The 13,149-nt window shown below is 61.9% G+C and overlaps 1 protein-coding gene across 6 annotated transcripts in view; it reads right to left on the bottom strand.

Annotated features, from left to right (window-relative positions):
- NHSL2 (NHS like 2) overlaps window positions 1–13,149 on the bottom strand; it is a 151,673-nt gene that overhangs the window by 10,799 nt on the left and 127,725 nt on the right. For 3 of the 6 annotated variants that reach the window (XM_073360620.1, XM_073360622.1, XM_073360621.1), the window contains exons 2-7: window positions 12,915–13,138; window positions 11,710–11,846; window positions 10,990–11,185; window positions 8,279–8,410; window positions 2,399–4,702; window positions 853–985 (exon numbers count right to left, since the gene is read on the bottom strand). In XM_073360620.1, coding sequence (XP_073216721.1) covers window positions 853–985; window positions 2,399–4,702; window positions 8,279–8,410; window positions 10,990–11,185; window positions 11,710–11,846; window positions 12,915–13,086 — 3,074 coding nt within the window. In that variant the 5' untranslated portion in view covers window positions 13,087–13,138. The remainder of the gene's footprint in view (window positions 1–852; window positions 986–2,398; window positions 4,703–8,278; window positions 8,411–10,989; window positions 11,186–11,709; window positions 11,847–12,914; window positions 13,139–13,149) is intronic. The other 3 variants (XM_073360617.1, XM_073360619.1, XM_073360618.1) reach the window with 2 other exon arrangements.

Raw genomic sequence — 13,149 nt, 5'->3', positions numbered from 1 at the left:
CACTTGGTGATGGGGGGATGCGCTGTGGATAGCAGGAACTGCATTGAATCCACCCACTTCCCTTCCAAGAAGCCACAGAGCAGCCAGCAGGTGGCGATGACCAGTGAGGAGCTATAGACTCCCCAGTCCAGTGGTGCCCCCCACTCCCACCAGCACAGAGCTGTCCAGCTCCTGTGACAAGCCCTGGCTCCCTGGCAGAACTGAAAGGGGCCTGGCTAAAGGGCTGCTGCCCCAGCCAGCACAGACGGGAGGCCCTGTCTGGTGCACTTCCCAGGGTCAGCTCTGCGGCTGGGCCAGTCCCAGGCACAAAGGGCTGCTGGGGGCACAGGGTGAGACTCGGGTTCTGCGTCCAGCCCTGTGCTGACAGCAGGCCAGGAACACAAGCTCTGAAATAAAGGCAGCTGGCTGCCCAGGGCTCTCTGTGGAGCCGCAGCACCGCCCGGCGTCCTGGAGAGAAATCTGTCCAGATTTTAGAGCCGGCCTCTCGGTGAGCAATGGGCCCAGCACCACCAGAGTGGTCGGGGCTTGCAGCAGAAGGCCCCGAGTGCACTTAGACACACAACTGGAACCGGGGTGCCATGCCATGGTCATCTCTCTTGCTCTGGTCTGCTCAGGGAACTCAGTGCGTGGGGTGGGAGCCAAGCCAGTAGCCCTGGAGACAGAGGGGCCTTGTTTATCCTCAGAGCTGGGACTGGCCTCACCCAGATGAGTTTAGCCCCATGGCCTGCTCAGTCCTCAGCTCTGCGGAGACCAGCCCCCAATAACTGCCTGCTGGGCTGGAGACTCCCAGAGGCCAACAGTGGGTAAACGCGATGGGGGTGTGAGTTTTCCGTTCACAACATGGGCTGGTACCTGTGGATGACGGTAAATAGATCCTCTGTCGTACGGGTTGTCACAAATACATCATCATCCTCTTCCACGATCGACTCGGCTGTTTTGTCACTTACAAAACTCCTCTCATCAGCGCTGAGCTCCACGGAATCCCCTAGACAGAGGGAAGAACAGCCATGAGCTGGGCTTGTTGAGAGCAGGATGGAGGGAAATGTTCCCAGCATGGCGGGGGCCTTTCCCAGGAGATGCGTGGGATCAGCCCGTTGGAACAAGCTGAGGATATCTGTATCCATGTGTGTGCCCGGACTGGGGCACCCCTAGGTAACCTGGCTCTGCACATTCCTGTGGCTCAACAGGAGCAGAATCCCAGAGTTAGTACCAGCAGCACCTGTCCTGCCCGCCTTCCCGGGCGCTGCGACGGACCAGACGGCACAAGCGCACAGCTCCCCTTCCTGCACGCACGCACCACCCGGGAGACACCTGGGCTACAATGAGACTCAGACAACGATCCTGCAGTCCTCGCACAGGCAGCTCTGGCTGCTGGCCATGGGGTCTCCGGCTGGGCGTCCCAGGGTGCCCTGGCCACGTCCTGGCATGGGTAGCCGCCTGCCAGCTCTGTTGAGCACTTCCCACTTTTATACCGGCTCTGGGGAATGCACCCCACCTCCTATGGGCTGCGGGGAAACGCAGCAGAGAAGAGCCAGCTGCAGCAGCTGCAGCCAAAGCCAGGGCTCCTCACGTGCGCAGAACTCGCTGCAGCACGGCTGGACGTTCTCTGCCCTGTGCTCACCAGCTGTTTGTCCAACCCCCCTTCTCTCCCGCAGCCTCACTCCACATCCGCCCCCTTACCTTCCCCCTCCCTCCCAAGTAGCTGCACCCCTCTTAAGTGCCCCCCCACTTGCTGCCTTGCCATTGGTCGCTTTGCTGGGGTGTTCTGCCCATTCCCCAAGTCTGCGCTGGCTATTGGTCCGTGAGAACTGTCTGCGATGCTGTGTCTGTACAGCGTCTAGCACAGCAGGGCCTGTTGGCACCATTGCAATGGATGCGTTAACTAATAATACCCCCTTCCCCTCCTCAGCCAATGGAGCCTGCCAGTGCCCCTGGGGTGGGCAGGCCAGGAGAGACCTGCTGACAGGAGCCCAGCAAGCCAGTGCCAGGACCAGGGCTAGACTAGTCAGCTCCTACCTGCCTGCCGGTGCTTACCCCAACCTGCCCTTCGGGGCAGCCCACTTCCCTTGCAGACACATTCCACTCTCTACCAGGTCTTTTACATCTCTGGGCTGATCAGCAGCTGCCACGCTCTGCCCCAGAGTTAACTGCTTTTCAGGGCTGGGTGGGACGATCCCTGGGCAGCGGTGTGGGTAGAGCTCTGAGGTCTAACACCGACGCTGTCGGCATGGTTTCTTGGGGGGGGGAGGGGTCTGGCCACGCCGCAAGGAGCTGCCTGGCCAAGGCTGTGCACCCAGGTGTGCAGTGAGCCATTCAGACGCCCCGGCGAGCTGCACATGGCAGTGATTCCCAAGGCATGCCCAGGGTGCCGGGGGGGCAGAGAAGCTGTGACACTGACCTGCAGGACTCTGCCCAGGCATGGCAGCAGCTGGGGGGCTCGAGTTCTTCCCCATGGCCTCGGGTGATGGCAGGTAGTCCGCGTCTGGGTCGCAGCAGCTGGTGTCCTCATGCAAGGTGATGATGGGGCTGGGCGTTAGCCTGGGATCCCCCAGGCAGGCTCCCAGGTGGGGCGGAGGAGGGGTGAGCGGCAGGTACAGAACGCTAGGCTTCTTGGGGACGGGGGGCGGGACTTTGGCTTTCCTCTTCTCCCCCTCGGGTCCACGGGGGGCGCCGCTCCTCTCTGGCTGGGCCCTGGGCTCCTCCTCCAGGCTACTCTGGGACAGTCGCCGCAGTCCTGAGAAAAAGATCCCTGGGCAGCCCTGGGAGGGCGCCAGCGGAGAGGGGAGCTCTCCAGGGCTCCTGGCCTCTGGGCTCCTCTTAGGCTTGGGTTTCCGAATGACCATGTAGATGTCCTGCAGCCCCCTCTCCTGGGCAGAGGTGCCCTGCAGCGTGGGCGGGGAGGTGGGAGATGCCAGGGTAGACTCCTTCTGCAGAGGTGGGGGCTTGGCCATGATGTTTGGGGGCCATTTGGCCAGCGGTGGCTTCTCTGCCACGGGCGGTTTTGCTTTCCTTCCTGGAAGTGGTATGGCATCACCCTCATGCTCCTCGGCGCGGTCTGGGCTGTCCAGGTCATCCTCGGGCTCGGACCTGCTGACGGAGCGCAGGCGCACGGACCTCAGGTCCGACTGGGTGACCACGGGCATGATGGGCTGGATCGGGCTCGTCTTCGGGCCGAGCTTGGTCCCGAAGGTGGAGTCCGAATGATGCCTGCTCACCTTGGTCTTCCCCTTGAGTGAGATCTTCAGCCCAGAAAGGTCCAGGTGTGTCAGAGGTGTGATGGGCAGGTCGAAGGAGAGCCGGGATTTGGGGCTTTTTTCCATCGGTGATGGGGGGGGCAGGGAGGACTTCCTTTCGGGCACCAGCGGCCTCACCTTGACGGTCTGGTGGGGGGAATGCCCGAGAATTGCCGAGGTGGGGATGGTGGGCGTTGGGGTCTCCGACTGGCTGGAGTAGCCACTGGAGGGGGACATCAGCCTCACGGGCCGCCCTGGGGAGGAGCTCTTTAGCTCCACTTCCGCGGAGAGCTGGGAGGGCGTGGTAGCCCTGGAAATGGAGGGGGATGGGAGGGACTCAGAGCTGCCCTGGGCCTTTGTGCATTCGATCACAGTGGTACCTGTGGCAGTACTGGAACCGGACAGGGACCGGTAGGGATCGCTGGCTTTCCAGTCCGCAAGGCACCAGTCCTGGGAAAAATGTCCGCCGTCCAGGTCCCTGGCAGGAGGCACTGCTGTGTTACCCTGGGTGTCCATGGGCACCACAGCACAGCCCTGAGGATCCAAGGGGAGACAAAGGCTCTTGGGCCGCAGCTCCTTCGGCAGCGCTGTGCCAGGCTCTGTGCTGAGCCCCTGCCCGTCTTTAATCAGTGAGACGCTGCGCATGGGGGGAGACGGCTTCTTCTTCGCCTTCTTGAGAGAGATGCTCTTGGAGCGGCGCCTCCGCTGGGCATCCTGCTCCACCCCCAGGGAGATGTTGTCCGTGCTGGTGCTGCCCTCGGAGCTGGCACTGGGGTAGCTCAGGGCGTAGGTCCCGCTGCCTCTCCTGTTCTCAGGGTAGGTGATGTCCACAGAACAGAGCGAGCCCGAGTCTGTGGGCACAGACAGCGACCTCTCGCGGAACGGGCAGGCCCTGCCCCCCAGCTCCAGCCGGGAGGGCGCAGCCCCCTCTGCGCCACTGTCCAGGAAGGTCACCTTGGCCTCTCTCCCCTCAGGTGTCTCGCTGCTGGCAGCGTTCAGTGGGGACTCTGGAGCAGTGCAGGGGAACACACAGGGCCCATTGCTTCCTGGCTGCTCGTCTTTCGCGATGAAGAAGGAGGCCGTGCCATCGCAGCGCTCGGGCGAGCCCAGGCCTGGAGACCCCGGGGAGCCGCCGGGCGAGGGATACGCTGCGTCCTCCTCGGCCGGGCTCAGGCAGTTGAAGGAAGCTGTGTTCCAGGGAGGGGAGAAGGTGGCGTCCTTTGGCCCATTGCAGGCAGGGCGGGTGCAGGCCACAGCTGTGCCCTCCATCCTGGCAGGAGGCTGGTAGCAGCGCGCCTGCAGGCCTCCCCCAAGGTCACTGATCGTCTTTCTCAGTGGCACTGCCGGCGGCTGCGGGGTGCAGGGATGCCGGGGCGCGCTCTTCCCATTTGCAGCCTCGGGGACAAAGCTGCAGGACACTGACTCCCCAATGGGCGCGTGGGGCGTGAACGTGGGGCCGTTGCTGCTGCCTGGAAGGACAGACACAAGAACAGGTCAGCGCGGAGCAAGCAGCTAGTGGAGCTCCAGCCGCAGGAGGGGCCACCAAGCTGTGCACTCATCCACTGCCCACGGAGAGCCCTGGGAACCACGCTCACGCCTACCCGCACCACACGCGGCGGGCGCCTGTCTGCTCTGCGCCCAGAGCCCCTGCTGGCCTGCCTCTGCCCTGCTACCGGGTGTCAGCGCGGTGCTGAGCTCTGTCTGGCCTCTGAACAGAGCGAGAGCTGGGCCCGCCCTGAACAGAAGGGACCCTCCACGCGATCATTTCCTTCTCCAATCATGCAAGCTGGGCTCAGCCGTCTGCAGCATCAGTGCCCAACTCTGCACAGTCCTGCGTTCATGTGGGGGAGTAGTGGGGGAGGGCAGGCTGGGGGATGGATGAGCTGGGGTCAGGGCAGAGGATCCCCCACCCCCAGCTCCGCAGAAATCAGCCTGGGACCCACTCTGTCCTCCTGCCCCCATGGTGGAGCAAGAGACCCTGGCCCTGCTCGGTCAGCTGCAGTGGAGACAGTGTGGAAGGCCAGGGTTTCTGTAGGAATGACCCTGTTACCCAGGGTCCAGGCAGACCCTTGGGGATGCACCAGCTTTAGGAGCCTGCACAGAGGGTTCCTCTGGGGAGGATCTGACCGGTGGGTTCCAGTCCGGACAAGCTGGCTATGCGGGTCCAAAGTGCATGTGCCCAGCCCTTGCCTTGCAGCAGAATGCACGGCTGGGGACTGCTGACTCCCAGCCTGACTGCTGACTCCCAGAGCCACTGCTGGAGGTGGTGGGGAACAGCAGTGCCCCAAATCCACCAGGGGCAGAGGAAGCGAATGCTGGGGAAAGCCAAGGGCCCTGCACTGGCACCTGTAGCTTATCCCTGAACATTAGGAAGGAGCCCAGGAATGAATCCCCCAGGTGTTCCCAACGTTGCAGATTTAACATGACTGGATACAAGCCCCCTTCCTGGGTGCAGGCTTTGGCATCGCTTCCCTAACCCCAGGGATGGGAGAGCACCCACTGTCCAGTACTGCCTACTAGGCCCTGCGTTCCCCCACGGTGAATCCACGCAGGCCTGCCAGTGCCAGATGGGTTCCCCCCAGCGGGGCCAGAGCAGGGGCCTTTCCACTGGGGGTGGGGGAGGGCAGGAGCCCTGATAAAGGCATCACCCCTCACTGTCAGCCCCCACTCCTAGGGCGGAGGTACTTCACCCCACTGGTGACACTAGCCTCAGACTTGCCCTCACTCCTGAGTTAGCTGTTCAGAGCTCCCAGCAAAGTGAGACACCCCCCGTGCTCTGCTCCCCGCTCATCGCTAGAGCTTTCAGGGCAGAGCTCCCCACATAGCACAACAGCACCCGGGCTAAGGAAGGGCCAGGCCTGAGAAGCACAGAGCAGCCTCTGCTCCCAGTGACAGCTGTGCATGCAGCACCTCGCAGGACCTGGTTCCCTGGGTTGAGCACACGGAGCCATGTAGTTGCTGCTCCCCCAGGGACTCTTTGCTGTGACCCAGCAAGGGCTGCAGGGCAGGAGCTCCTCCCACCCCTGGACTGGCCAGGGCGGTGGGGGTGTTATGGCTGCAGTCAGGTTAGGCGCAGGATCTGGCTGGGCTGAAGTCTCACAAGCTGTTCTCACCAGGTTCTGGCCAAATCCAGCCTGCATCTGGAGACTGGGCCCCTCTGGACTGGAGGCAGCTGGACCCAGAATGGCAGGAGAGAGGTGAACTGGAGGCAACCTTCCCCCAGCCCACAATGGAGAGGGACTGGCATTGCAGGTGCCAGCCCCAGACCCAGTGCTCTGCTCAGTGCATCCTGGACTGTAGGGTGGGGAAGCCTGACTGCTGTCTCCCCAGGCTCCTGTCTCCAAGCTGGGTCCCAATCCCAGCTACAGCTTCCTCCAGGGCCGGGCCTGGACCTCACAAAGCCCAATGTGGGTGGGGTGATGTTGTTATCCTGAGAGGTGTGGGGAGCAGGACAGGTCCCGAGACCCAAGGAGCCTCTCTTCCCATGGCTTGCAGCGTGCCTAGGAGAGGGGAGCCCTCCTCACTCCTGAACGGCCAGCCCACAGCACGGCTAGCAGCTCCTTCTCGCCTCTCTGGGGGGCGGTGCCGAGGCCTCTCCCCTCTGAGATGGAGTACAGGCCAGCCGTGAGCGATCTCCCATCCCAGAGGAACCCTCCCTCCCTGCTACCTGTTGCCCATTCCAACCCAGCCAGCAGCACCAGCCCTGGTGGTGAGCAGAGCCAGGACTGGGCTGAGCTGCAGGGAAAGGGAATTCTCTGTGCCCAGGCTGCAGGACACACCCCCTGAGGTTCCCTCAGCTCCTTAGCACCAGCCAGTGCTGCTGGGTGGCTCCCGACATCCTGTTCTGGAGTCGTGGAAGAGGCTGGACCCCAGGGCTGTGAAGTGTGACTCTGGGGAAGAAAGACAAGGAGGACTTGTGGCACCTTAGAGACTAACCAATTTATTTGAGCATAAGCTTTCGTGAGCTACAGCGCACTTCATCGGATGCATCCGATGAAGTGAGCTGTAGCTCACGAAAGCTTATGCTCAAATAAATTGGTTAGTCTCTAAGGTGCCACAAGTACTCCTTTTCTTTTTGCGAATACAGACTAACACGGCTGCTACTCTGAAATCTGGGGAAGAAGCTGCTTGTGCCATCAGAGATCTAGTTGTCATTTTACTTCCGCTCCCTTCCAAGAGCCAGTGTGAACAGAGCCCAAATTACCCCTAATCGCTTGTCAAGAGAGAGCATTTCACAGAGGAGCTGTCAGGCGCGTGTGAGCCCAGAACAAAAGCACCGGCATCCTGGCAACAACTCCCCTAGCACTCCCAGCAACTGCACTAGCAAATCCAGCGGGGAGCCGATGCTGCAAACCAAGGGCCATCAGGGCAGCAGACCCTGAACTCCATCCCCAGCCTGAGCTCCCCAGTGCTCAGATCTAAGAGGAGCTGCACACCCACCTCTGCCAGTGCTCAGCACCCTCCAGCCAGGCCTCTGGCACTCACCTGGCGCACCCGCACCCAGGGCCCTGAGAACTAGTGGGCACTTCAGAAAACGTGGGCCCAAATGACTGGCCCACGGTCACACGGCAAGGCACCAGCAAGGCCAGGAATCCCACCCCGGGCACCTGTTCCAGGCCCCTTCATGATGGACCAGCCAGCCCTGCTCCCCAGCTCAGGGTGTCAGGCTGTAGCTCCTGGGATCCCTCTCCTGGACTGGGGCAGCCAGGGAAATGGAGGACATGCCCCTGAAAGAGGGGTACTGGCTGCCTAGCCTCAGAGCTGGAGAAGGCTGATTAGATCTCTAAGCTGCCCAGCCTGGCCTGAGCTCCCTAGGGTGGTAAACCAAGGCTCTGTGTGGAGCCCCAGGCTGCTCCTTCAGCTAGCACATCTCAGGCAGCAGGAGTGGCCCTGCCTACAAATGAGGGCGGCCTGCAGTCGGCTCTGGCTGCATGGCCCCTAGCATGGCCTGGGGACACCTGCTCTTAGGAGCCATGTTCCTGGCAGTCCCTGAGTGCTCTCTAGCCTGGGACAGGGGAGAGAAGCTGTACAGTTGTCGTTGTCACCTTGGTCTCGCAGCGCGAGGTTAGGGAATCCGATAATGGTCCTTCTCCGCCGCAGCGTGGATTTGGGGTTCACCGCGGTCTCCGTGTTAAACAAGGAGTGCCGCGCACTCGCGTGCCTATCAAAGAGCTGTCCTGTAGCCAAAACAAACACACTGTACATGGCAGCAAGCAGGGGGCATGGAGAACGCCTGGTCCGGCCCTGGCCCAGCTACTCAGGCCACCTTCTCCCTGCGTTAGCTCCCCAACTCGCTTGCCTAAGGCTGCGTTGTACTAAAGTGAATTTGGCTCTTGGGGTTTATAACAAAGGGCTCTGCCCTTTCCCCCGCATTGTTCCCGTTCCTGCGTGAGCACGAGGGCTCTATGCTGGAGCACGCAGGCAGCCGTGGGGCGAAGCCCGGGTAGGGAGGGGGTTCCAGGGTTCATGAGTGGTGTTTGGGAAGGTCCCAGGCATGGTGGGGGGTCACACTAGGAAACTGCAAGCACCAGCACAGCAACACAGACAGTGGGCTGCTGTCCTGGAGCCAGGCAGGCTGCAGGGCAGCACATGTGGCCAGGGGTGGGGACACTCACAGAACAAGGAGTGTGGTCACTTATGTATGTATTTACACACGTGTGAGTGTGAGGCAGAGACGGGGTATAGCGTTTTGGGCCTGTGCTTGGGACGTGTGCATCGGTCATGAGTGATATACTCCAGGGGAGTCCTGTGGGTCACCCACATGCTGTCTGCCCACCCCCACTCTGCTTTCGCCAGGGACTCCAGACAAGCTGCTCTGCAGATCTGTCACTCAGCCAGAGAGTGTTTATGGACATTATCTGGAGGTGCCCGACTCTCATGGGCCCTACTGCATGGCCTCGGGAGAGGAGTATGTAGATCCCCAGAAAGGCGCTGACAGGGCAGACACCAGGTCACAAGCCACAGGGCTAGAAACCAAGGCCTCGTCCCACTGGAAAGGGCACTGCTGGCTCCCTATGGCATCGAGCTCAGGTGTGTGTCAGCAAGTGGCCCAAACCCACGGTTTGGAGTACTGGACTTTGGGGCAGGCGCCCGCATCCCATCTCCCTAGGTGGCAAGCCAATGGCCATTTTATAATTGCCTGCTGGACAAAGGGGGCAGGTGGTCAGGCCAGCCCCTGCTCTCTGCTCCGGGAGGCGGCCCTGGTGGCCCAGGGCAGGCTCCGAAGGGTGGGGGAGGGTCACTCTTGGGCATGGCCAGGCAGTGCTGCCTGAGGGGGCTGTGGCTGCCAAGGGCCAGCAATGGCAGCGCCAGAGAAGCAGGTCACCCCTGGCGTGCAGCCGCATTTCTCCCCCCTACCCACTCCTGGGCTGCTGGTGACTGGCCAGGCAGCTGAGGGGTCGATGCCAGGAGCAAGTTGGTGCTCAGGGAGAGGGGCTGGTTAGCAGCGAAACGCAGGCCTTTGGAGAGAGATGGCGTGATGGATGGGTAAATGACTCCAGGGGGGCCTCACACATGCTGCTGGGCAAGCCAGCCAGGGGGAATACAGAGACAACGGAGACACGCTGCTGGAGACACAATGTATCGGAAGCCACTGAGACCCATCCCCCCAGCTTGGGGACCCTGGTGCTGGGCAGGAGGGCTCAGGGGCAGCCCAGTGACAAACGGGCAGAGACATGCTCTGCAGGTTCTCCCCACAAGAGGGGCTCTGACCACACAGCTCAGAGCCCCCTGGGCCGGGCTGAGGGCCTGGCTCCAGGCGTCCGATGAGGTGTGAAGGGAGGAGTCAGGGGGCTGAGCAAGCTCCTCTGGGGCTCCTTGCAGGCCTCGTGCAGCTCCAGCCTGATCTCTAGCAGGACCTTATGGCAGCCTGGACATTGCTAGGGAGGCCAGCGGGAGGGTGCAGGGGTATGTGTCCTCCCAGCCAGCTGTGGGGCAGAGTGCTCATGCAGTGCCTGGGGAGGAGAGCATGGGGGGTGGGGGAGCTAGTTTCCTCCAGAAGCCAGGTAGTTTGGTGCTGCTGAAGGCCCCACACTGAGCGGAGCTGCTGCCCGCAGCCAGGGCCCTACAGCCTCGTGTTCCTGCCGAACACATGAGTTCCCTTGCACAGATGGATGGATCCCAAGCACTGGGAGAACCAAGGTGACAACAGAACACACTGACCGGTTAGCTCAGAGATACTCGTTAGATGATGCAGATGAGACTGGATTAACTTAATGATGTGGCTAGCCGGTCAAAAATGAAGGGTGATGTTACGGGTGGTAAAATACATGAACAAAGCACAGAAATGCTGCCCTGCAAACTGCCCCCTGAGGGCTCTCCACGGCCTGGCTACTGAACATGATCCCGGCCTCTGTATAACCCACAGCACATGTGGGCCAATAGCATCACTGCAGGCCACCCTTGCCTCCCTGGGCCTGGCTCTGGCTCTGCCTCCCCACATCCCTGCAGCCTAGCCCCGCCTCCCTGTGCCTGGCCCTGCCTCCTCACATTGCTGCAGGCCAGCCCCACCTCCCTGTGCCTGGCCCTGCCTCCCCACATCGCTGCATTTTGGTTTTACAGGACCTTTGCACTTTCCCTGGAGGTGGCATCACAGCGCCCGGGGCTCAAAGCCAGCCAGTGCTGTGCCCACAGCCGCCCTGTGCAGGCTTCAGAACCCCAGCGCCGCTGCTGGGAGCTGACTGGACAGATTTAACCCCTTGCCCCCCCATGCTCCTACACATGCTTCCCAGGGGGCCTGGAAGGGGCACAGCCCTACCAGAGACATTGATGGGGACAATGTTGGCTTGGGTGGAGCAGGATTGGTGCCACCTCTTCTCCTCCACGGTGGGCAGAGGGAAGGCTCGGGTCCAGGCCGGCTGCTTGTCTGGGGTGGTGGGCAGGCTCAGGAATGGCTCTGGGGGCCTCACACCCAGTGTGGTGGCCTCATCCTCATTCACTCGCCGGGCCGCGGGCTGTCAGGGAACAAAGGAAATGGATTGAGACACCAGTGTCCTGGTGGGGTGATAACAAGTGTGGGGAAGGTGGGAAGGGAGGGATTGTGGGAGCGTGGGGGAGAAAGGGGGGCATGTGGGGAGCAGGAGTGACTGTGTGTGTGTGGAGGAATCTAGTGCTCAGAATGAGGGACTAAGTGATGGCTTGAGTCAAAAACCTTGTAGGCAGGATTATCCTTCCCTCCTATGCCACTCCCGACCCGCAGTCCCCAGCAATCCCAGCTCAGGGCCAGCTTTGCCAGTGCCCCTCACTCCTGACCCACAGCCCCCAGCTACCCCAGCCTGTCGCTCTCCCCTACCATCAGCTCTGCCGATGCCTCTCACTCCCGAATCACAACCTCCCCGCCGCCCCATCTATTGCTCTGCAGTAACCTCTCTGGGTGACCTCAGGCAGAGTTGGTACCCTGTGTCCCCGAGCCCATGGCCGCAGGAAGGCTGCTGAGACACAGTGCCTTGGGGTTCTCTCTGTACAGAGATGGACTCACCATAAACACGAACTCCAGGCGCTTGGCGGGCAGGGCCCTGGGAGAGGGCTCAGGGGGCGCGTCCAGAGGCAGGTGGCTGGCGTTCCTGAAGGTCTGACCAGTGACCCTGGCCTCTGTGTACTGCTCCTCATACTCCTCTGAAATACAAGCAGCCAGGGCATTTCCACAGTTGGCGGTTTGGGATGCGCTCTGCCCTCTCCACCCCAGTGCTGAGCCAAAGGCTAGTGGGACATGCACTGGGCATGTGCCAATAATGCACTCTCTGGGCCCCTTGCACAGCAATGGGGCCCTGCTCTCTGCCCCCCCCCCCCGCACATGGGGAGAAGAGCGCAGAGGAGCTCCTAGCTGCTCCCGAGTGCTCCACAAAGCGCCGCCCAGCCTGGTTAGCTGGCAGCCCTGCTGCGGGCAAACCTCTGCTCGCTGCCTGTGCTGGACACCTCATCCTCCCGTCCCCAGGCCTGTATTTGTGTCACCACTGGAGCTGTGTGGGGCAGGGCCTGGCCTAGTGCTGCCTGGCTGCCCTGCCCCAGGGTACTGGACAGGTGCCTGCAGCAATGCACATGGGAGCCACTGCTTCAGGTGCTCCTAGGTCTCTCTGGGGGCGGCGGCAGCTCCTGAGAATTGGTGGGCACAGCAGCCTTGTGCTGGCCTCGTGCAGCTGCACGGGGGGAGTGCCAGGGCCTGGACACGGCTTCTGGCCTCTGGGCACCAGCCCCAAGCGGGTATTCTTCCTCCTCAGCTAGTAAGCCACGTGCTTTAACAGGCAGAGGAACCAGACAACTACCCTGGCTGGAGGAAGTGGCTCTCGCTGGGACCCACGTGTTTCTAACAGACCCACATGGCCCCACACCCTGCAGGAGGGTTTGGGGGGGATGAGAGGAGGGAGCAGCTGATGCCAATCTCACAAGAGGACAGGGGGAAGGGAGCACTCCACCTTCTCCTGTCAGCAATGGGTCAGTCTGTTCCCTGCTCCCCTCTTCCCCCCTGTGTGCAATGGGTCAATCTGCTTCCTGCCCCCCTCCCCATGGGTCACTCTGCTCCCTGCTTCCCCCTTCCCTCCTGTGTCCGATGGGTCAGTCTGCTCCCTGTTTCCCCCACCCCAAGGATCACTCTGCTCCCTGCTCTCCCCTCCCCTCCTGTCAGCAATGGGACAGTCTGCTCTCTGCTGCCCCCTGCATGGCAGGAGCTGCGGAAACAGCCTGTACCTGCATGCCATGGGTGTGTCTTGGCCGAGAGCCAGCCTGGCAGCCCCAGCCCTCCCCTCGGCGCGGGGTACCTTGCAGCAAGCTCTGGAGATTGAACTGGGCCTCCTGGTGCAGCTCCTCCACGCAGGGCGACCTGCCCGCAGCCAGGAACACATTCACGGGCTGTTGCCATGGCAATTTGGAGTGGGGCGTTTTCTTGCTCTCCAGGTCCAAGTTAGAGGTGGCTGCAGAGAGG

This window comes from Lepidochelys kempii, chromosome 9 (assembly GCF_965140265.1).
Source record: "Lepidochelys kempii isolate rLepKem1 chromosome 9, rLepKem1.hap2, whole genome shotgun sequence".
In the NCBI taxonomy this organism is placed as follows: Eukaryota; Metazoa; Chordata; order Testudines; family Cheloniidae; genus Lepidochelys; species Lepidochelys kempii.
This window is presented reverse-complemented; position numbering and strand designations above follow the sequence as displayed.